Genomic DNA, 23,987 nt, shown 5'->3' on the forward strand with positions numbered 1-23,987 from the left:
GCTTATTTTTCTCTCTTCTAAACTCTGAATAAAAGGAGTAAATAGCCAAAGACCCCCCCGAAATTGCAAGGTTCATCAATTACCCCCTGTTGTTAACGAAACATCAATTACCCCCCTGAAATTGTTAAACGTTAGTCAATTACCCCCTTCCGTTAATTTCCTCCATCCAACATGCTGATGTGGCAGTTAACTGCCCACGTGGCACTGCTACATGGTCAGAAAAGGCATGCCATGTCAGAGGGGGGTAATTGACTATATTTTTTAATTTTTTTTGAAAAAAATCTGATTTTTTTTTCTTTTCAAAATCAACATTTGTGCCACCCACGGACCTTGCAAATATCCCCCTGAAATTTAACATTAATGTGCAAATACCCCCCCTGAAATTTAACATTAATGTGCAAATACCCCCTTAAATTTAAAATTTATGTAGCAAATACCCCATGAAATTTATAACTTATATGCAAATATTCTCTCCAAAGTTAAAACTTATATGTAAGTTACACCTTGAATCCTAAAACTTTGATGGTAAAGTAAAACTTATTCATAATATATAATTTACTATATCTCTAATTACAATAAAAAAGAAAAAAATCACAACTTTAAAATAAAACAAACATGTTTGTTTTATTGTTACACATTAGAGAAACAAGCAGCTATTGTTTCCACAAAGCCTACTAGCCGCCAAAATAAAAGGAGCTGCATTTTCATCATGCATTAGAGTTTAGAATTATAATTAAAAGCATACTATTAAGCAACACATAATTCCCCATCAGCATGTTGAGTGTCCACAACATAGTTATGGCCACTTGTTGACTGTCCATTCCCTCCCAATTGGGCTCCATGAACCATCTTCAATCTTCATGCACACTTTCTCCCCAATGATTGCACAGTAAACGTTGTGCTTGGCCTCCAGAATCCTAATAGGTGATCTGTTATGATCCACATGTCAGTTTTATTTTAAAGTTGTGATTTTTTTTTATATTAGAGATATAGTAAATTATAGATTATGAATAAGTTTTAATTCACCATCAAAGATTTATGATTCAAAGTGTAATTTGCATATATGTTTTAAGTTTGAAGAGGATATAAGCATATAAGTTATAAATTTTATGGGGTATTTGCTACATAAATTTTAAATTTGAGGGGGTATTTGCACATTAATGTTAAATTTCAAGTAGGGTATTTGCACATTAATGTTAAATTTCAGGGGGATATTTGCAAGGTCCGTGGGTGGCACAAATGTTGATTTTGAAAAGAAAAAAAATCAGTTTTTTTTGAAAAAAAATCAGATTTTTTTTCAAAAAAAATTATATTTTTTTCAAAAAAAAATTAAATTTTTTCAAAAATAAAATAAAAAATATAGTCAATTACCCCGCTCTGACGTGACATGCCTTTTCTGACCACGTAGGCAGTTAACTGCCACATCAGCATGTTGGATGGAGGAAATTAACGGAGGGGGGTAATTGACTAATATTTAACAATTTCAGGGAGGTAATTGATGTTTCGTTAACTACAGGGATGTAATTGATGAACCTTGCAATTTCGGAGGGTCTTTGACTATTTACTCAAAAAAATAAAATAGATATAATGATAATGATAAATAATTTGGTCCATTAGATCTATTTACTTCATCACCCAGTGAGTCTCACCCACGTTCCCATCTCCCTCTCTGATCACAAAAAATCAAAAACCACAGCACAGGTATGTACGTCATTTTCTCTCTTCCGATCCAATTCTTCTTCGTTTTTCGATTTCGCCAAATCTCAGTATGAAACTAATTTACACTCCGATCTCTTAAAACCATACTTCCTTCAATTTTTAATTAAGATTATCCTGATTCTTTATTTTGTGCTAATTCCATTGTTTCTGAGTTCAATTGGATCAAACCAGATTTTTGGATGGATTAAGTTAGATTAAGAGTACACATGAACTCCGATCTCTGAAATCAGTTTACTTCGTTGTTATTTGATTTCATTGTATATTGTTTAGTTTCGATTCACTGTGGATACTGCTAGATTTTATTTTTTACTCATTCATGTATGATTTTGTGAAGAAGCGATCAAAAATTACCATTTGCAATAGGTTCTAAATTTTACACTATGTTTTAACCAATCAGATCAATTTTTGTTTCATTGCGTTTCTCAAATTTTCAATCAAACACGCACTTATTACTGTGATGACGTTTGAAGAACTGCTTTTATTATTAAGAGTATTATTCTTTTTTCATTTGTATTGATTTTAATGAGTTGAATAGAAATATGGTTTATACAATACTCCCTCCGTTTCAAAATGACCTCCGTTTCAAAATGAGTGTCGTTTTATGCAATGATTAAAAGAAAGAGAATGGTTATTTTACCAAATTATCCTTATTAACTATTGGTTAGTTTTAAAAGTAATACTTTGGAATAAGTGTGCAGAGTATTAATTGGAGGGTACAATTGAAAAGAAAAAGTTATTATTGCATTGGAAACTGAAAGTGACATTCATTTTGAAACAATTTTTTTTTTTGCTAAAGCGACACTCATTTTAAAACGGAGGGAGTAGAAAATTGTGGAACCCACTTAGTAGGATAAGACTTGGTTGTTGTTTTTTTTGTTGTTCCCGCTGTCTTAATGATTGATGGAATCTGTGCTGCTTTAGTCGTGCTTCTCATTTGTATTTTTTGATTGTTTGAAGTTCTAAGATGGGTGTGGCTCAGAATGCTAGCGACAATGACGACGGCACCTTGGAGATAGGAATGGGTACGTGTCTTATTGGTTTACGTGGCATGTTAATTTTCCCCTGTGGGTGTGTGTATACATAGCCATTGATAAATCAATAAAAAGACATTTAAATGCTTGCTATTATGTATAAAAAACAAACTTTGCATGCAAGACTTCTTGATTTTTCAATCTGCCTTGATAACTCATGGTATTCGTTCTGTTGTTATTTAGTTTATCCTAAATTATGTGTCTGTTTGTTTATTAATGTCACAGAATACAGGACTGTGTCTGGAGTTGCCGGACCATTGGTCATTCTTGAGAAAGTGAAGGTAACGATACTGACAGTCTGCTTGCCGATATTCTTATTGAATGTTCTGATATTTTTATTTTTCTTAGTGTGACTAAATTTTACGTTGGTCAACTGCATCAGGGACCCAAATATCAAGAGATTGTCAATATTCGTTTAGGCGATGGAACTACCCGGCGTGGACAAGTTCTCGAGGTTGATGGCGAAAAGGCTGTTGTTCAGGTGAGCGCCTTCAGCATGCATAACCATCATCTGTACTTGCCTCCTATCTTTTGAGTTAATTAAGATTTCTGTGTTTGTTTTTAATGCATAATAATAACCAAAGTGTTCCGAGCTTCTGAGTAGCATTCTTAAACAATGTACCTCCATCGCTGTCTGCTTTATTCACGTAGCTGCGTTTTTTTTCTTTCTAGCTTTTCACTGTCTAGTTTTACTACTCTGCTAAGACCGTTAATGTCATTTTATAGTTTACTGACTTTATTAAAACTATTGATCAGGTATTTGAAGGTACATCTGGGATTGACAATAAATTTACGACCGTACAGTTTACTGGAGAGGTACATGCTCTTACTTAATACAATTCTCTCACTCTACATTCAACAGTTCATGTAATATAATGAATGCAAATTTTATCGATTTTTTCCCATAAAAATATATGCTGTTTATTGTCTTATCTCAATGAAATTTGGATTATGCAGGACCTAAATAATGCATTAGCTGTTAGTTTGCGAGCTATATTTTGCTTTGTCAATAGAAAACACATAATATTTTGCTTTGTCAATAGAAAACACATAATTGAGCCGATGGTTGGCTATCCTTTTAAACTGCTACTGCTACCTACTAAACCGTCCCAGATAATGATAAAGAAGATAAATCCAATTGTAACTATCCCCTAAGCATGCCAAAACTGCTGTTATCCCCCTTCAGACTGTGTTGCATGTCATCTTGATTAATGGATAAATTTTGCATTATGCATTTGTTTTTTGCGTTTTAACTTGAAATTTTGTAGTGGAGAATGAGTACTTCGATTTTGTGATATTATACATGTAAACCTAGAAACTGTGGAAACTGAAAGCTTAAATCTGCTTAGAAAATAGGGGAGGAATTGCGTCGAATTGAAATTCTAGTAATCACAAGGTTCACTCCTGATTACTATTCTATTAGTTTGTTCTGGAGGGGGAATTTCTCAGGTGATTAACCTCACGAGATTTAGCCCATCCTCTGTTCCTCTGCAATTTAGCCAAGTATTTGGTTATTGAATTGAAATAAAAGTTCTTCCTTTAAATTGGTTTTGCTCGGCTTTCTTTAACATTTTGCTTTTACTATAGTGGAATTCATTCCACCTCTGACTTCATCTGTCCCTCTCTTGTTTATATCCGTAGGTGTTAAAAACTCCTGTATCACTGGACATGCTTGGTCGGATATTTAACGGTTCTGGAAAACCAATTGACAATGGTCCGCCAATTTTACCTGAGGCTTACTTGGATATATCAGGTATTTAGCTTCTGCTGTGTACTACTACTGCATGTTTGTTTATGTCTGGTTTTTTTACTTCTAAATTCTAATATATTTCTAATTATTCAGGAAGTTCCATCAACCCTAGTGAGAGAACCTATCCCGAGGAGATGATACAGACTGGAATATCTACAATTGACGTCATGAATTCTATTGCTAGAGGTCAAAAGATCCCTCTATTTTCAGCTGCCGGTCTCCCCCATAATGAAATTGCTGCACAGATTTGTCGTCAAGCTGGCTTAGTCAAGCGACTAGAGAAGTCTGATAATCTTCTTGAGGTATAGATAAATTACTAAATTGCACTTTATTAAATATGTTAAATGCTCTTGAATTCTACTTGATAATAAAAATGCTCTTGAATTGTATGACTTTTGGAAATTGATTGTGATCTGTGTTTCATTTGGATTTTCCTTATTGATGATGGATAAGAAAAGAAATATTATAAGATAGGAACTGGGAATTAAAAATGTGATAAGGTTACAGCGCTGAAGGAAGATTAAAAGTAAAACCACCTTTGCAAAAGTAGTCAAACCATAAAATAAGCACAATCATAGTTGTCAAAGCGGAAACGCGGCGCGGCGCGGCCACCCCAAAAATTGACGCGGCGCGGTAAGCGGGCGCGACGCGGGCGCTTTTACATGACGCGGACACTAAAACTAAATATTATATTATTAATTAAGGACTAAAAAAGTATGAAAAAAATATATTTAGTATTAATATAGATGAGAAAATTTTATTTTGCATTCACATTTATACTTCATCTTGATCATATTAATTCCTAGATCTCTAGATCTCCAATCAATCTTTCACTTCTTCCCTTTCTTCTTCATTTTGACTGTAAAAAAAAGGATGATTAACAGAGAACAGAGATGAGATTTTGTGGTTTCTGATGAGATTTTTTTGTTGACCCGCTTTTTGCCCGCGTTGACCCGCTTTTTGCCCGCATTGACCCGCGTTGACCCGCTTTTGTTCCGCTTTTGCCTAACGCGCGACTCGGTCGCGTTCTGACGCGCTAGGCTGTTTTCAGCCGCTCCGCGCCGCGATCGCGCCGCGTTAGACCGCTATTGACAACAGAGAGCACAATGCAATATGATAACATAAAGCTAACTCAAAGTACATATCTATTATTAGCACCCTTTATTCCTATTGACATATTTATTAATCACTATCACTATAGTATTTCCGACAACTCTTATGTAGAAACTGACATGAATAATTTGAAGTATCCTCACTTGTGATATTGCTTATAGATATACATATTGCTTCTTATTACCTTAGATTAAGAGGTCTAATTTTGCATAGTCATTTACTTAAATTTATTACTTCCATACTTTATGTAATATGAGTAAGGTGGTTTTTCTTACAAATCTTGATTTATGCAGGGAGGAGGAGAAGACGACAATTTTGCCATTGTTTTTGCAGCTATGGGAGTTAACATGGAGACTGCACAGTTTTTCAAGCGTGACTTTGAGGAGAACGGCTCAATGGAGAGAGTGACCCTTTTCCTTAATTTGGTAATCTTTAAAATCTTTATTCACATGTTCTTTAATTCCCCCTTATTCTGGTAATTTTGGTTTCATATTTTTGAATTTTTCCTTACCAGTATTGATTGTTGAATGGCTTACAAGTTAAATAAAATAAATGTCTCATAATGCTTGGAACTAACTTACAGTATAGTCTTTGTTTGATTCTTCATTTTTCTTTGGGGATTGGGGGAACTAACATAAAATTATTACATTTTGTTCTCTGTATTTAAATCTAACATATTCATCAATAGATATATATGTAGAGGTAATATGTCCATCTTTAATGTAGAACTAGTATTTGGCACGTTAACCAAAACCAAACACATGCGAAGTGTAGGGAAAAATAATTAAAATTTTCTAAAAACGTTAAATGGTAGTTTTTGTTATAAAAATTATGCATGACTTCATTATTTTGTTTAATGGATCAACATATTGTTTTTGATGAACACAATGTGATACATATGTTTTTCCCCCTTATTAAAAAAATTATAATGAGATATCAACCGATAATTTTTATTTCTTACCCTGTTTCTTACATGTCTGTACAATTGCTATTGGGATTTACTGTAGGCAAATGATCCTACAATTGAACGTATTATCACTCCTCGTATTGCTCTTACTACTGCTGAATATCTGGCGTATGAATGTGGCAAGCATGTTCTCGTGATACTCACAGATATGAGTTCTTATGCTGATGCTCTTCGTGAGGTAATGTACCAACTGTAATTTATTAGGAAAAATAATCATTGAATTGAAAGAAGAGATTAGAATAACCTTTTACTGCTTTTACCATTCTCCTGTATTTTTCTTTAGAGGATTAAAATTTCATACTTCAAAGTATTACACATATTTGTGTAGTATGATAAGTAACTTAAAAATATTTAGTTTCTTCTCGAACAATTTGCGCGACTCCTTCTTGTTCTTGATCCTACAGGTATCTGCTGCCAGAGAAGAGGTGCCAGGAAGACGTGGTTATCCTGGTTATATGTATACAGATCTTGCAACAATTTATGAACGTGCCGGAAGAATTGAGGGGCGTAAAGGCTCAATTACCCAAATTCCAATTCTAACCATGCCAAATGATGGTAAAGAAATAATGAATTTTGTCTTCTGTTTTGGATAAAAGGTTCTCAAATCTCAATGCTGAATGATCATGTTTCTTGTACTTCTGTTGTATAGATATTACACATCCAACTCCTGATCTTACCGGATATATTACGGAGGGGCAGATATACATCGATAGGCAGTTGCATAATAGACAGGTGGGTCATGTTGAAGCTTTCTGCTGTGATGAATGCCATAAACCATGTTGGATTAGTTGCTGCATTATTATGTGAGAATTTGGTGCAGAGTGCATCATAATATTTAATATAATTCGATTTGATATATTAAATATAAAAGCAGTTAATCATTGGCTTGTGTTATATAGTGGGATTCGGTATTCTCTCTGAAAATTTTGGTCTGTTCTTCAACTTTTCAATTCTCTTTCTTTTCTTGGCTTTAACAAATAGTTTGAAATGTTTTGATTTCAATTTTCATTGATACATCAAGTTTGAATGCCATGAAATATATATGATCCCTGAATTGTATGAGATTGGTATACAATCAGTCTAAGTGACCTGGTAAACATTCTAAGCATTATTCTTTTTTTTTTCTTTTTTTTCTCGAGCAGATATACCCACCAATCAATGTTCTTCCATCACTATCTCGGTTGATGAAGGTAAAGTTAATCTTGTTTGATTTCAAAGTTCTGTCAAGTGGTAAACATATGTTTCTTAATCAAAAGGCGTGTTGTTTACACTCTAATGATGTATCATTGGTCACCACTGCAGAGTGCTATTGGGGAGGGAATGACTAGAAAGGATCATTCTGATGTGTCCAACCAGGTCTCTTCTTGTTTGTTCCCTGTGTAGTTTTCTTTTTTTATATGTAAACTATCTTATTGGTGTGTGTTGCAAAAAAAAAAAAAGACTATCTTAATGGTGTTATTTTATTTCTGTTCAGCTGTATGCAAATTATGCCATTGGAAAGGATGTCCAGGCAATGAAAGCTGTTGTTGGAGAAGAAGCACTTTCATCTGAGGACCTGGTATCTACTAATTTTCTCTCGAGATATTTCGTTTGATATAGTGAAATTGTCCTTGAAGTGGTATTAATGAAACTTATTTTCCCCCATATTATTAACAGTTGTATCTGGAATTTCTGGACAAGTTTGAGAGGAAGTTTGTTGCCCAGGGAGCCTACGACACCCGCAATATATTCCAGTCTCTAGATCTTGCATGGACCTTACTCCGGATTTTCCCCCGTGAACTTCTTCATCGTATACCAGCCAAGACTCTTGACCAGTTTTACAGCCGAGATGCTGGTAATTGATGATCAGAGAAGTTTGCATACTGCGTTAGTCTCCTGCTCAATCAGCGCCTAATGTCATGGGCAATTGATTTGTTTATTTGCTTTCTCGCCTAGTCCACATTTGTTCTGTCCGTCATAAATATAATAAAGGTTAAGTCTGTTTTGAGTGCCTCATTTTCAAGCCTGTTCAGTTAGTCCAAAAGGAGAACCCGTAGATGTTGTGATTCCTATACCATTTTTTACTTTTGGTTGGGCAAAATATTACTTGTGTTGCACACAGTTTGGGATGGTTGGAATTTGTGGACTACTTTCCCAGTGTATGTTTGCTTGTTTCATAATCTTGTTCATCTTGTAATTTCATTATTTAGGATATTTGTAATAAGGATAGTTGTCACTTGGACACTTCCTTGATGTATTTATCTGTTCGTTCTATACTATTTATTAATAATTGAAACAAGCTTTTTTAGTCTGGGGAATCTGGCAAAAGTGGCTTTGGTTTTATAGGACCAAGCTCCGAATTGTTAATTAGTTTGGTATCCATAATTCTCTCTGTATGGTGCTTTGGCACTTGATTGCTTGATAAATTTCAGTTATTTCACTTTGTGCAGAAAGCTTATCCTGAACTTGCCTCCCCAATTAAGAATCATTCATGATGCTGTCTGCCTTGGCAGACTCAACTGCCCACAATTCCAAGAGCTTCTTTTCCCATCCTGCGATTATTTTTTTGACAAAATCCTGTGATTCTTAAAAACCTCCTATTTGTGTGATTTTTAAGAAAATCTTTTGGGAGAGAATAAAAAGTAACTCATATGAACTCTCTAAACCTGCTTTGAATACATATTTTGAAAAGGACGCAAGCCGGAACGAAATTAATGAGAACTAGGGAAGAAAATACTCTAGCAGTCAAAGTCTCAACCAATTTCAAATTAGGAAATTTTTTTCCCACTTAATTTCATTAGTGCCCTATCGTCAGTTTTTACTGGTATCGTTCATCTTCGGCTTATAAGAATCTATTGCAATTGGGACAGTTAAACATGAATCTAGTAAGTTTCAGCTTATCCTCTCTAATTCTCAAAGAAAATGAAAGATTCTATTTGGGAAATAAAACATAACTTGGAAGTTACGATTCATTAATTTGATTTATTTTTAAAAAGATTTGAGTTTTTTGCAAACAAGATTATTATGTATGTTTTTAATTTGGGAAAATTACACAAACCTCCCCTAAAGTTTCGTTAAAAGACATTCACACCTCCTCTAGTTTAGAAAAAGCACTCACCTCCCTCTTGAGTTAACACCGTTAACTTTAGCTTATATTCAACTTTTTGACATGCTTCTTTCTTCCATTTGCCTCTGAAATTGGAAGTCTGCCACTTTCTTTCAAATGAAACCACACGTAGAAATATGAAACGTCACACATTTCTTCTATTTTCTCGTTTAATTTGTCCCAATAATTATTGGGCATAATCACTATTTTCTGGTTTAATTTCTTCCAGATGCTATTCTTATTATAATGGGAATTATGGGATAACAAATCGGCCCATATTGCTATTATATACGAGATTACAGATGCTGCCATGTGTGAAAATTGTGTTTAAATCCATGTTTCAAACCCAAATTAAACCTTCTCTCTATAATATTTACGCACTGAGCGCGTTAATATGTTTTTGGCCAAATGGAAAACATAAGTTGCTTCGATTTATTTAGTTAATTACATGAACTATGACAACATGAGGAATTCATGTGTTGCTATATGTGAGAGAATGTGTTGTAATGTAAAATGATGCAGTGAGTTTGAATGCTTGAGGAGATTAACGTGAAAGTTCCATAATTTTGAATTTAACTGGGAGTTAACGGTGTTAAGGAGAAAAGGGTGGTGTATGTATATTTTATGAAAACTTAGGGAGGTTAGTGCTTGTTTTAAAACTAGAGGGGGTGTGAGTGTCTTTTAATGAAACTTTAAGGGAGGTCAATGTAATTTCCTCTTTTAATTTTTTTTATGTTTGAGGCATGAATTGAAACTTTAATTAGTAATCTTAATAAAAAACACACTAATTCGTTCTTGTAAAAATACTGTAAAAAGATTTGATTTATTTTTAATGATAAAAGATGAAGAGAAGATGTGATTTTTTTTTAATGCAAAACAAGATTTGAGTTTTTTTTATACGGGTAAAAGATTTGATTGGTACTATTTATTTTCTCTATATAAGGAGGAACAATGTTGATTTGATTAGTACTTTTAATTAGTAAGATTGGATAAGTATCCTAGCTAATAATTAGTATCGCTTTGCTTTCATCAAAACTTTGTTCACTCTTTTCCTTGTACTTGTCTGCGTACTGCATTGTGCATGGCTTCCTCAAAACGCTATTTTCCTCATGGTTCTCATTCTCAAGGAGAAAATAAGAGGATGAAGTTGGAACATTCTTCTCGAAAGCCAACAACTGTTTCTGCTACTAGTGATCATCAACACCCACAAAAAACTTTTGACAAAGAAAATTCAAAGATTTCTACCAAGGACTCAAAGGATGATGGTGGCTGCAAAAAGATGATCAAGAATGATGGTGCAACTGCAAAAGAGATTATCGAGAAAGTGAAGAAACCAATGGAACCATACAAGAGGAGGCAATGTTGGGTGATTGTGAGTAGAATGTTAGAAGGAAGAGATGGATGGGCTTTCAAACAACCTCTCGACATCAAGTTTTTGAAGGGTTTAGAGGACGAGTCAAAGGTGAAGTCAATGCCAAAGAGTTTAAAGGATATTGAGGCCAAGTTGAAGTTTTATTCAACACCGGATGAGTTTGCTGAGGATATGAGGTTTGTATTCTCTCATGGATTGCTTTACCCTTGGAAGGACGAGGTTCACAAAATTGCTACGAGGTTCAGTAACAATTTTGAGAACAAATGGAAAGATTTGAAGGAAGAGTGGGCAGCAGAGTTGAAACTCGAAGAAAGGTGGGCACGCGAAGAAAGGAGACTGAAAAAGATGAATAGGAAGAGGAGAAAGGAACATGAGAGTTTATGATACTAACCACTTTCTTTAATCATGATCATGAAGCAAACAAGTCTATTTTCAATTTGTTGCTTCTTCTTGTCAACTTAGTTTATGTCAGTTTAATTTATTTTTTTATGCATCAAAAAGATATTAGCGTTGATACTTTATCCATTCAATTTGTCTTGTTCTATTTTGCCATTCTTCTACTCTGTCTTTTGATTTTCTTTCAATTATCTTGCACTTCAATCAACCTGTGGTATTGTTTCATTATCTCTTATACAAAAACTTGCTATTTCTCTTTTTCTCTCCAAATGATTGAAATTTAGTTATTTGATAGTTGATTGTCGAACCTAAAATATAAACTCTGACACTTTATTTCTTTTCCTCGAACAACACTATTAGCAATATTTGAGAATCTATATTATATAAATTTAGGACCTATTTCATTTTTCTTCTCTTCTCTTCTTGACATGTGTCACCACATTTTAATGTTTTAGAATTTCTTTCAAGTCACGACACGTGGCACTCTAATGTTGTTTTATTCTAATGCATTATTTTTGGAATTATTATAACTTTGCATTATTATAACTTTCACTATTAATTTTTGTAATTCATTTTTGGTATCATATGTATCAATTATATTATATCATTGTGTTATATTATTTGTATTATAATGTAATGAAATATATAAATTCTCTAAAAAAGAAATTAATAATAATTTTTTTAATGAAAAATATTGTTGTAACATTGACCGATTGATACCCTATTTAAACTAATCTTTTTGTTTGAGAGAAACCGATTAAATTTAAGACTGTCATTGTATATTTTATAACTTATATCAAGTAGCCATGTTATTAACAAAAAACAAAAAAACATGCATTATTTTTTTATGTTTTTTTTAAATGTTTTATAACTTATATCAAACGAGCCATATTATTAAAAAATATATATATATATGTTTTCTTTTGCTCACAATGAATTTGACATTTAATGCTGTTAATTTTATTTTTATTTGAGTTTTATAAAATTATTCTAATTTCATGTGTTGCTATTCATGGAATATTAAATATATAATATATCTGAACTATTATTTTAATTGAATTTTTTCTTTTCACACACATATACACACGAATCTATTTATATCTAAATTATTTTGTGTTTGAAATTAAAAGTAACAAAACCAAATGATACACTTCATTATGTTTTGTATTTTCGTTCTTAAAAAATAGCATATGTTGTATTTTCGTTAAGAAAATAAAGAAGTTTATATATTGTAATATTATTATAAAAAAGGGTCAAACTTAAATGTCACTATAATGTGAAAACAATAATGAAAACAAACTATTAATAAGAATTATTATTTTTAATGAAACATTTAGTGAGAAAATGTTCACTATTATCACTGATCAAAATTTTAATTGTTTGAGCTTGGATCATTACATATATTATAATAATAATAATAAAAACACATAATCGGAAGAAAAAAAATGACCTCTATTTTTACGATATTTTTAAATGATTATGTTAAATATATATGTCAAAATCACCTCAGACTTAGCATAGGAGATTTCAAAAAAAAAAAAAAAACTTAGAATAGGACACTTTTTTATGATACGCTTTTAATGGCTATTAAAATAATTTAAGGACATTAAAATTGATTCATGACCAAATAATTTTGTAAATGAATATCCTATATAGAACAATTGTTTTTTAAGAATGTTAAAAAAATAATGGTTATTATACCAAATTACGGTGTGAAACAAGTGTATAAATTAGAAATTTGGATTGACATTATTTCACATCACAATTCACAACTCTTATCCCCCGTTTTTTTTTTCTATGTCACTCTTTCTTTTTCTTTCTATTTTTTTTAGTTTTTTATTCTTTGTTCTTCATTTTTTTTTTTACTTTGATATCAATGCTACAAGATTTATATTTCTTTTATGTTGTGATATCAATGCTACAAGATTTATATTTCCTTTATGTTGTGATTTTGATGATTCAAATGTTCACACAAAGATTGATAAGTTTTTTTATTCTTTTTTCTTCATATTTTTTTCATTGATGTCAATGTTTCAAGAGTAATATTTCTTTCATGCTGCGATTTTGATGAATCAAACGTTCACAACATAAAAATAGTTTCTTCGTCTCTCCTATATAAAAAATCTTCATTTCTCCTTTAATTTTTTTTCCGGTGACTTATTTTATTCTTCCTTATGTTTTTATGACATTGTTTATGCTTTTTTGTTTTCTTTATTATTCTGTTTAAATTTATGGATGGTTCATAAATGAATACTATGTTTTTTTTTTTTGCTTTTATGGTTCTGATGCATACAGGTGATTTGAATCAAGAAATCACGAACAAGTACAAAAAATAAGAATATTGAGATATTATTTTATAGATGAAACCGATTATTTGGTGGTTGAGTTCAAGACAACATATTCTTCACACGAGGGCCTAGAGAAAAAAATTAGATGACATTATGACAAACTTTAAGATTAAAAAAAAAAATAGTCGTTCTTATTAGAAAAGAATCTAGATAAATTTTCTACTATGATGAGTCACTTTTTATGTCTCTTATACAAAGAAGAATTGTATAATTTTTTGTTATAATTTATATGTAATCAGACTGAAAAATGGAACAAATGAGTATTATTTTGATGAAATTAGTTAATAAATTAATCATCATTTTAATGCTTTTTACTACAATTAGTTTATAATGGAGTTTATCATTTTCTCCATTTTTTAAAGTCGGTTTAGTCAAAATAAAAAATAAACATCATGCACACACACTATCAAATGACAACACCCAAGTTTCAATTCCAAACCAACAGTCTCATGTCCTCTTTTCTTCGGTAAATTGTATATTCGTTTATTGCTTACAAATTTTAGTATTTAATTTGTTATGATTTTATTTTTTTTGTTGAGGGAAGTAATAATCTTAATTGACATATTTAATTTATCCATCACAACATCATATATGTTGTAATGTAAATGGTAATTAATAAAAATAAAAAAAATATTAATTGATTTATATAGTTACAGCTCATTAAGTCATTTTCACAAAAGAGTAAAGAGAAAACTCTTTTTTCGAGTAAAATTTAAGAATGCCATGAAATAAAACTTTTTTTTTTTGTAGTGCCATGAAATAAACCTTTGACCAAGTAATTAAGGAGTTTATATTTTATGTTTATAAATTATGAAAATTCGAGACATTATTATTTTTTAATTAAGATAAATATCTCTAAGGATCAACAATATTTTGAATGTAATTAATTTGGTATAAACTTTCTAAATAAGTTATCGCATTGTAATATTTGAAATAAACATTGTAATATTTTGAATGAAATTAATTTGGTACAAACTTTCTAAATAGGCTATCTTTTTTTTCTTTGTTTCACGACATTTGATTCCAAAGACTTGGGAGAAATAAAATAGTTCAAGTGATTGTTATTAGTTGTTGTGTATGCTTATAGCAAGGGATCGTGACTTCCGCGTGAATACGACATAAAAAATTGTTAGAAAGTACCTCTAAATAACCTTTAAATAAGCATAAAAAAATTCTATTTTGTTCTTTCAAAAATTAAACACATACTTTAATTGTATTAATTATAAATGATTTGTTGAAACTTTGAAATGCTACAATCAGGGCTATCTTAAAAAAGAAATTCACTGAGTTCTTTAAATCATTTGAGAATATAAAACAAGTTTTCCGTTTTCCATAGTCAATCAACTTTAAATGACTTTTAAACCATCATAAAAAAAATCCTCTTTTATTTTTTAAAAAATAAAACCCATGAATTAATTGTATTAAAGGTAAACAAATTGTGGAAATTTGAAATGCTTCAATCAAGTCAATCAAAAAAACAAATTCAAGGAATATTTTAAATCAAGCAATAATAAATAGGTATGTCTCATTCTCTTAGTTGTGTTTACTCTTGACCCTCATCCGAATCTTCAATACATGTTTCTACTATTCTTGGTAAATAATAGATCATTAAACCATCTTTCAAATAAAAAATAAATCAAACCAAGTCAGTTCTTGGTAATCATGAGAATCAATCAAAATATGAACTTCATACTGATAAAAAAATTGGGAAAAATAACTTATTTGATATTATGTGGTTGCTAATTTAAAATTTAACAGAAAAACAATGGTCACCCTTAAATTTTAAATGAAAGTTAAAGATAAGCTAATTAATTAGTTGTAGAAATTTCTATTATACTTATAAATGATTATTATAGTTTTTTATTTACAAGAATTGAAATTTTTAGTGTTTTTATTATGAATTTTTTTATTATAGAAATCATTAAAAACAATTATTTCTATAATCCTAATGTGCATTAAATAAAAATTAAAAAATATATTTTATCAGAAGTAAAATGAATAAAATTGGATATTTAAAGGTTTTGAGTGTTTTTTTGGTACAAAAAGGTTTTGAGTTTTAATATGAAAAATAATACATAATAAAAGAGAGTACAACGGACACTCTAACTCATATTATACCATGCAAACCATTCTTTTTCCTAAAAAATAAAATAAAAATATACATGTTTTTCTCTTGAATTTTTTTTATTTGTTTTTAGTAAAAGTGGGATGGGCACTTTCAATATGTCATTGTTTTTTAATGAACTGAATAGAGTTCCATTGATGAGGGAAATAGAATCATTCAATTCATTCGTCGTCTAATTAAAAAAAATATTCAAAGAAAAAATTAAATTTAAGCAAATATAATTTTATGATCGTTATGGGTATGAAAAAAATTAATTATCGATGAGGAGACCTATTTCAAAATAAGCAAACATGCTTTTGTATCCACGCCTACATGTGTTCACATGATGGGTCGGTTTTCATTGTAATCTATTACTTGATGCAATCAAGTTTCATTAGGATGGATTAACAAATAATTGCACATAACTTTTTAACAAATATCTTATATATATATATATATAGTTAAAGGGTGCATTATTGCACATGTAACACCCACAACGTGGTACAGTAACAGTGGCGGAGCCAGGCCGGCCCCGAACTTAAGCGGGATGAGTCGGACCACCGGGCTGTTACAAGCACACGTTAATAAGAGGAACCGAATCACATCGGAATGAGAGGGACCCGGAGGCCGTGTAGGTATGGGACTACATGGTTGAAGGAAGGCTTATAAGAATTGTTAGGTACTACCCATATCAACAAGATGCATCTTCTTTTCGGTAGCTCAATCCATAGGAACTCCATAGTTAAGCGTGCTTGGCTTGGAGTAGTACTAGGATGGGTGACCTACCGGGAAGTTTCCCGGTAAGCATGTGAGTAAGGACAAAGCATGCTGAAAAGACTCGTGTTGGTTTGTGGGGTTAGTCGGCAATCCTAAAAAGCAGTCTGGGATGTTACACTTGGTATCAGAGCAGACCTCTCCCAGTACGGTGTGGTTCGGGGGTGACCTACCGGGAAGTTTCCCGGTAAGCATGTGAGTGAGGACAAAGCATGCTGAAAAGACTCGTGTTGGTTTGTGGGGTTAGTCGGCAATCCTAAAAAGCAGTCTGGGATGTTACACTTGGTATCAGAGCAGACCTCTCCCAGTACGGTGTGGTTCGGGGACGAACCAGGAGGAAGCTGGTGGGCATGTAACACCCACAACGTGGTACAATAACAGTGGCGGAGCCAGGCCGGCCCCGGACTTAAGCGGGATGAGTCGGACCACCGGGCTGTTGGGTGACCTACCGGGAAGTTTCCCGGTAAGCATGTGAGTGAGGACAAAGCATGCTGAAAAGACTCGTATTGGTTTGTGGGGTTAGTCGGCAATCCTAAAAAGCAGTCTGGGATGTTACACTTGGTATCAGAGCAGACTTCTCCCAGTACGGTGTGGTTCGAGGACGAACCAGGAGGAAGCTGGTGGGCATGTAACACCCACAACGTGGTACAATAACAGTGGCGGAGCCAGGCCAGCTCCGGACTTAAGCGGGATGAGTCGGACCACCGGGCTGTTACAGGCACACGTTAATAAGAGGAACCGAATCACATCGGAATGAGAGGGATTCGGAGGCCGTGTAGGTATGGGACTACATGGTTGAAGGAAGGCTTATAAGAATTGTTAGGTACTACCCATATCAACAAGATGCATCTTCTTTTCGGTAGCTCAATCCATAGGAACTCCATAGTTAAGCGTGCTTGGCTTGGAGTAGTACTAGGATGGGTGACCTACCGGGGAGTTTCCCGATAAGCATGTGAGTGAGGACAAAGCATGCTGAAAAGACTCGTGTTGGTTTGTGGGGTTAGTCGGCAATCCTAAAAAGCAGTCTGAGATGTTACAGCACATGTTAAAGTATCTAAAAGCAGCAACTATTTATTGAAAAACAATAATTATTTATTAAAAAATTACATATTAATAGAAAATACACAAGTTCCAAATCAACGATACTACTTTAAACTTCTTAACATGTGTAAATTTGCACATGATAGAAAAACTCTTTAATTAAATGTTATAAAAATTTCAAGACTTGGACTAGATTCTACTGTTTAAAACTTGAACACTTGAATTTAATTGAAACACTTTGAATCTCTATGGCATGGACCAAGTATATAATAGTGTGAACATTAGGTCAGTGCCTAGAAGAAACGTGTTGTATAGCTCAAGTACAATGTTAAATGAGCAAAGGTGGATACATCGATGCCTGAATGAAGGAAAAAATAATGAAGGGTCCCCCACCTTTGTGAACAAGTGTGGGTAAAGAAGTTAGTTCATGAGAGTATGATCTGTTTTTGAACATGGAATAAAGGCACCCTTACTTGAACATATATGGAAATCATTGACGTTATGACTAGGAAGAAGATTAATTTTAAGTGCCAACAAGAAACTAAGTGGGTGGGTGAAAAGGTGAAAGAATTAGATAGTTCAGTATTTAAGCATTGTTAAACTGGAATAGTTAGATCGAGAAATGGTGTAGGCATTATTGATGATAAGAATGAAAAAAAGATATTGTGAATGTAAAGAGGATATGAGATTGGATTGTAGCCCACAAATTTGTAGTTGTTAGATTAATCTTTACTCTTTCGTTTCAGTTTGACCACAGTATCTCAAACTTCTTATTCCTTAACTCAAACCATTTGAACTATTCAACCCCTTGAAACAATTTATTAGTTAGGATAAAGATACTAATTTAAAATAAAATATAGTTGTAAACTACATATACTTTATATTTGTAAAAGCAAATATCTTAATAAAACTATATAATATTTTTACAAAAATTACACAAAATTACGAGTTATATTTTTTTGTAAAAAAAACTTTACAATTTATACTAAAGTTACTTTAAATTTATACTGATTTATATATCAAATAACTTAAATATTCACTAACTTTGTGTAGATTAATATTCAATTTAAAATATATATATATATATATAGTTAAACTTAAATAAATATGTAAATTGTTCGAGTAAAAGTAAATAAAATAAGTACGTTAATTTCCGTTGCATTGCTTATATTCTCTTACTATCATTTTTAGTTTTTATGACAAAGACAGAAATGAAAATAGGCATGTTTCAAGACATAATGATATGTTTTTCTTTTTAACGCTAGAACATGTTGTAATTGTCATTGATGAGAATTAGAACAAATGGCGTGTCACTATGCAACTTTAAAAGGAAAAGCTGCACTTAAAATGCATTAAGAGGTAACATTAAAATTCAAAGTAAAAACATGTCTCCACTGAGATACGCTTTGTTAGTGTTGTCTCCACCGCACTTTTCTTTGCGTACTCCTTTGTTGTTGTTTTTGAAGCAACACAAGCCAAAATTGCTTGGAATTCTGTGATGACGAGTTTAGCATCAGGGTGCAAATGACATGGACGAGGCAATTATTTTTATAAAAGTTTCTTAGACAAATAATTTATTTCAAATGGTTCTATCTCTCTTTTTCTCAAAATGAAAAGCTTATGCAAAGGAAGTGGAGAGAAACTACTCATGTTATTGTTGAAGATGTGAAGAAAAACAGTACTTCACTAACAAAAAATAGGGATAAGGGTGATACATTTGAAGACTATTATACATTAAGAAATTTAGCACATTCCAACCTTGATGACAATGTTGTTTTCGAGGGGTGTGTCTTCAAGGATATAGTAAAGGCTGATTAGAGTAGTTTAAGTAGTTAAGAGGTACTTTTTTAGGATATAGTAAAGAACAAACTAAGAGTTACTGACTCTACGATACCATTCAGCATTTTCCACATTTTTTAGGCTGATATGTTTAAATATAAAGGATTCTCATATAAAGCTAATATTTTTTCTTTCTCTTCAACGTGCACACATATGCATGCAAGGGTGTTAATATTAATTTCGTGACTTTACATTTAATATGAAGATCTGCATATCAGTGACGATGACGTGAAGAACCTGTGTTTGATTGAAATTGAAATGCTGCTTCAGGAAAACAGACAGTCGCTTACTGATTTCAAATCTATGCCCAGGCCAAACGCAACAGACATGCCAACTTTCACAAACAAGCTTATCGTTGATGAGCTAAATTACAACAAAGATGAACTGGAAAAGACACACGCTGATATGTTACTGATGCTAACTGATGAACAAAGATGTGTGCATGACAAAATCATGGAGTTCGTTGATTCTGACGACGGTGGTTTCTTTTTCTTATATGGTTACGGTGGTACTAGAAGAACCTTTATATGGAAAACATTATCGGCTGCTGTTAGATCGAAGGGGTTAATTGTATTGAATGTTGCATCCAGCACTATAACGACTCTTCTATTACCAGGTGGAAGAACCGTGCACTCGACACTAACAGTCCCTATTGAGATTAATGAGGCATCATCGCTTACGATGGAAAAGGATAGTCCTAGAGCAGACCTGGTGCATGCTGCAAAGTTGATAATTTAGGATGAGGCTCCAATGATGCACCGATGGTGCTTTGAGGCAGTTGACCGATCAATGCATGATATCATGTCCAAGAATGATCCCATGTCCAAGAATGATCCCTTAAACGAGTTTAGACATTTTGGTGGAATGACAGTAGTTTTAGGTGGTGATTTCAGGCAGATATTGCCTGTTGTTCGAAAAGGAACGAGGCAGGATATTGTTGATGCCTCAATCAATTCATCAAAGATATGGGCTTATTGTAATTTGTTGAGGCTTACTGTTAATATGAGATTAGGTGCATCTTCGGTACCTGCAGAGCAGGAAGAAATTGTTAATTTTGGTAATTAGAGACGTCAACGACACTTCGGATGAGAATGGTGAAATGCAGGTAGAAATTCCTGAAGATTTGCTCATATCAGACACAACAAATCCGTTGATGTCACTTATAGACTTTATGTATCCCGATTTGAATGATAACCTTGGTGACCCGCTATTTTTCCAAGAAAGGGAATACTCGCACCAACGCTTGATTCAGCTGAGCATGTTAACGAATATATGATGTCACTGATTCCAGATGAAGAGAAAAAGTATTTAAGCTCTGATTCTGTTTGTCGATCGGGTGAAAAATTTGATGTCCAAAGCGAGTGGTTCACAACAGAATTTCTTAATGGTACTAAGAGCTCTAGAATTCCAAATCACCGGTTGAAACTAAGGGTGGGATGTCCAGTTATGCTGATGAGAAACATCGATCATGCCAATGGACTGTGTAATGGTACTAGGCTGACAGTTACACATCTAGGGAAGAGCATGATAGTTGCTACCGTAATTACAGGAAAAAGGGTAGCTACCAAGGTATTCATTCCGAGGATGAATCTTATTTCGAGTGATCCAGGACTACCCTTCAAATTCAGGCGCAGACAATTTCCATTGACGCTTTGTTTTGCAATGACAATAAATAAAAGTCAGGGTCAACCTTTATCTCGAGTGGGAGTTAATCTTCTTAAGTCTGTGTTCACGCATGGACAACTCTATGTCGCTGTCTCTCGAGTTACTTCTAGAAAAGGTTTGAAGCTGCTCATCTTGGATGAAGATAATAATGTTTGCAAGGAGACCACAAATGTTGTGTATCGTGAAGTTTTTCAAAAAGTATGATCATTGGTTATGTTTTACAATTGTTGTTGCTATAATTTAGAAAACAAAAGTTGCGTATTGTTTGGAAGTCATTTTTTTTTTTATTTCTTTGAAAGGCGTACTGGTCATTACAAGACATGCAATTTCTATATAAGCAGATCCTCCTGCCATTGACTTTTAATTGATGCACTTTTCAGGTATAACAATACGCGGAACGCTTTTTTTTTTACATCGTTGTTACCCTAAAATACAATATTTACTTTAGACCATTGATTTTGTAAAAAAATAAAAAAAAATAACAATCGGCGTTTCTGTAGCCCAAACTATACATCATACACACCCGTAAAAAATTTAACGTTTGCATTCACAGACTAGGTGTATATATCTGACACTGACTATTATATAAAAAAATATAAATTTTTTAGTTTTTATGATTAATAAAATACATTATGTCAACAAATAATAATATACAGTACGTTGACGTATTTTTGCAAAAATATTACATATGCTAAGATGATATTTTTTTCCCATGTCAAATTTAAATTATAACCACACTTATAACTTTAATACTATAACATAATATAAAATCTATACATTTGATCCTAAAAGTTTTTTATTTCCCGTGCTTGGCACGGGTCACTATACTAGTTAGTAATTATATTGAATCTCCTTTTTCTATTGGCTTGTTTATTGCTATTGAGTGTCTTAGCCAATTTCCCTTGGATCACTTGGTTGCATGATTCACTCCTCAATCTTGTGGTCTTTGGTTCGAGACTTGACGTCTTAAAAAAAAAAGTTCTTTCTTTTCATTATGGAAATCCTCAATCTTAACTAGAGGTGGAAATCCTCAATCTTATGTTGAGGTTCGAGGTATGAATTGAAACTTTAATTGCAAAACTTTAAAAATTGAGATAATTTTTTTATTTATAAAAATTTAACATATATAAAGGTTCAGTAATAGTTTTGAGAACAAGTGGAAATATTTGAAGGCGGAGTGGGCAGCAGAGTTGAAACTCGAAGAAAGGTGGGCACGTGAAGAAAGGAGACTGAAAAAGATGAATAAGAAGATGAGAAAGGAACACGAGAGTTTATGATATTAACCACTTTCTTCAAGAATTCTTTATTCATGATGATGAAGCAAAAATATATTGTTAATTTGTTGCTTTTGTCTAGTTAGTTTATGCCAGCTTTTTAATGTTTATGAACCAAAAACAGAGGACAATTTGGTAATATTAACACACAAAACAGACATATTAGTTACACTGACAGCTTTTCTTAAGAAACGTGAAAAAAACAAGAGGGCCTACTTTAAAGGACGGAGGAAGTATATGTCTTTTGATTTTCTTTCAATTACTATCTTGCACTTCAATCAACGTGTAGTATGGTTTAATTATCTCTAATACAAAATCTTGCCATATTTCTTTGTTTTCTCTCCAAATGCTTGAATTGAAATTTAATTATTTGATAGTTAGTTATCAAACCTGAAATAAGAATTCTAACACTCCAATTTTTTTCCCTTGAATAGCACTAGTAGCAGTATTTGGGAATTAGTAATTATATTGAATTTTTCTATTAGCTTGATGTTTGAGGTATGGATTGAATCTTTAATTATTATTGATAAAAATACAACAATTTGTTCTCCTAAAAACAAAAAGGTTTAATATATGCTTTGGTCCCTTAACTTATTTTTGGATTCATTTCAATTTGGTCCCCTAACTTTAAAGATTGATGAAGCTGATGTTGAAGATGATGAAAAAGAGGAATGAAGAAGATGAAGATATGAGGAAGGAGAAGAGAGAAGATGATGAAAAGTGAAAAAAATTAGGTGCCGAAGGTTCACTATTAAATACAATGGACATGCAATCAAATGGTTAAAATCATATCAAAAAATTTAGACATTAAAAAAAGGGACCAAACGATGTATTAAGCCAAACAAAAATGTCCATTTGATTAAAAGTGTATTGGTAATTTCGATATGTCTTCAAAAATCCTTTCAATAATATTATGAATTACAAAACACTTTTAAAAGTTGAGTATACTTTTTTATTTATAAAAACTTCACAAATATATAGAATATTTTGATGTTTCTTTTCGAACAAATATAATATGTTGATTTTTTTTTTGACAAAAACAAAACGATATTCATTCATTCAAATTGATAGAGTACATCAGATACAAACATCGCTAAAAACGTAAAGGGTGAATCTGCGAACAAACTCACAGCACCCAAGTTAATAGCATAAAACGGCAAAATGCCTACAAAAAATATGATAAAACCTAAGTCACCGAAATTCACATGCTTCCGGATCTGCAACGTTGACGACCAAATCATTTGTTGAATTTGTAATTGACTGATGTCGATCTTTCAATAGGAATTAAACGAACACCGCGACAAGACGTAAAATCAAACGCCGCACAAGACGACGAACAACACAACACCGCACTTAGACGACGAAATCACAAAAAAACACAAAAGAAGAAACTTGATCTATGTGAAAACCACTTATTTAGATTGAAAGAAAAGAGAAAAAAGATGTAGAGGGGTGATTCTAGGTCAAAAAATGACCTAAAACCACCCCTCCTCGATGAACGAAGGGGAA

The 23,987-nt window shown here is 32.5% G+C and overlaps 2 protein-coding genes and 1 long non-coding RNA gene across 5 annotated transcripts; 2 read left to right on the forward strand and 1 right to left on the reverse strand.

The window, feature by feature from the left end:
* Positions 1–1,630: 1,630 nt before the first annotated feature.
* LOC146959211 (V-type proton ATPase subunit B2-like) lies at positions 1,631–8,877 on the forward strand. 3 transcript variants are annotated; one of them, XM_085740766.1, is made up of 15 exons: positions 1,631–1,766; positions 2,677–2,741; positions 2,976–3,031; positions 3,133–3,231; positions 3,507–3,566; positions 4,392–4,503; positions 4,594–4,802; positions 5,907–6,038; positions 6,621–6,758; positions 6,985–7,135; positions 7,230–7,312; positions 7,723–7,770; positions 7,883–7,936; positions 8,055–8,138; positions 8,237–8,877. In XM_085740766.1, the coding sequence occupies exons 2-15, from the start codon at positions 2,684–2,686 to the stop codon at positions 8,420–8,422; spliced, it is 1,470 nt and encodes a 489-aa protein (XP_085596892.1). In that variant the 5' UTR covers positions 1,631–1,766; positions 2,677–2,683; the 3' UTR covers positions 8,423–8,877. The 3 variants fall into 3 exon arrangements, with proteins under 3 accessions (XP_085596892.1, XP_085596893.1, XP_085596891.1); XM_085740767.1 differs by having other exon boundaries at positions 1,631–1,705; XM_085740765.1 differs by having other exon boundaries at positions 1,631–1,701.
* LOC146959212 (uncharacterized) lies at positions 6,620–7,032 on the reverse strand. The gene is made up of 2 exons (XR_015024836.1): positions 6,897–7,032; positions 6,620–6,833 (listed from the first exon to the last, which is right to left on the reverse strand). It is a non-coding gene; the product is annotated as an uncharacterized LOC146959212 (long non-coding RNA).
* A 1,721-nt stretch (positions 8,878–10,598) lies between the features above and the next one.
* On the forward strand, positions 10,599–11,562 carry LOC146959213 (transcription factor GTE12-like). The gene has a single exon (XM_085735453.1). The coding sequence runs from the start codon at positions 10,747–10,749 to the stop codon at positions 11,419–11,421; it is 675 nt and encodes a 224-aa protein (XP_085591579.1). The 5' UTR covers positions 10,599–10,746; the 3' UTR covers positions 11,422–11,562.
* The last annotated feature ends 12,425 nt before the right edge of the window (positions 11,563–23,987 follow it).

The sequence above is a fragment of the Medicago sativa genome, chromosome 1 (genome assembly GCF_051527215.1).
Source record: "Medicago sativa cultivar Bolivia chromosome 1, Bolivia_mono, whole genome shotgun sequence".
Taxonomy (NCBI): Eukaryota; Viridiplantae; Streptophyta; class Magnoliopsida; order Fabales; family Fabaceae; genus Medicago; species Medicago sativa.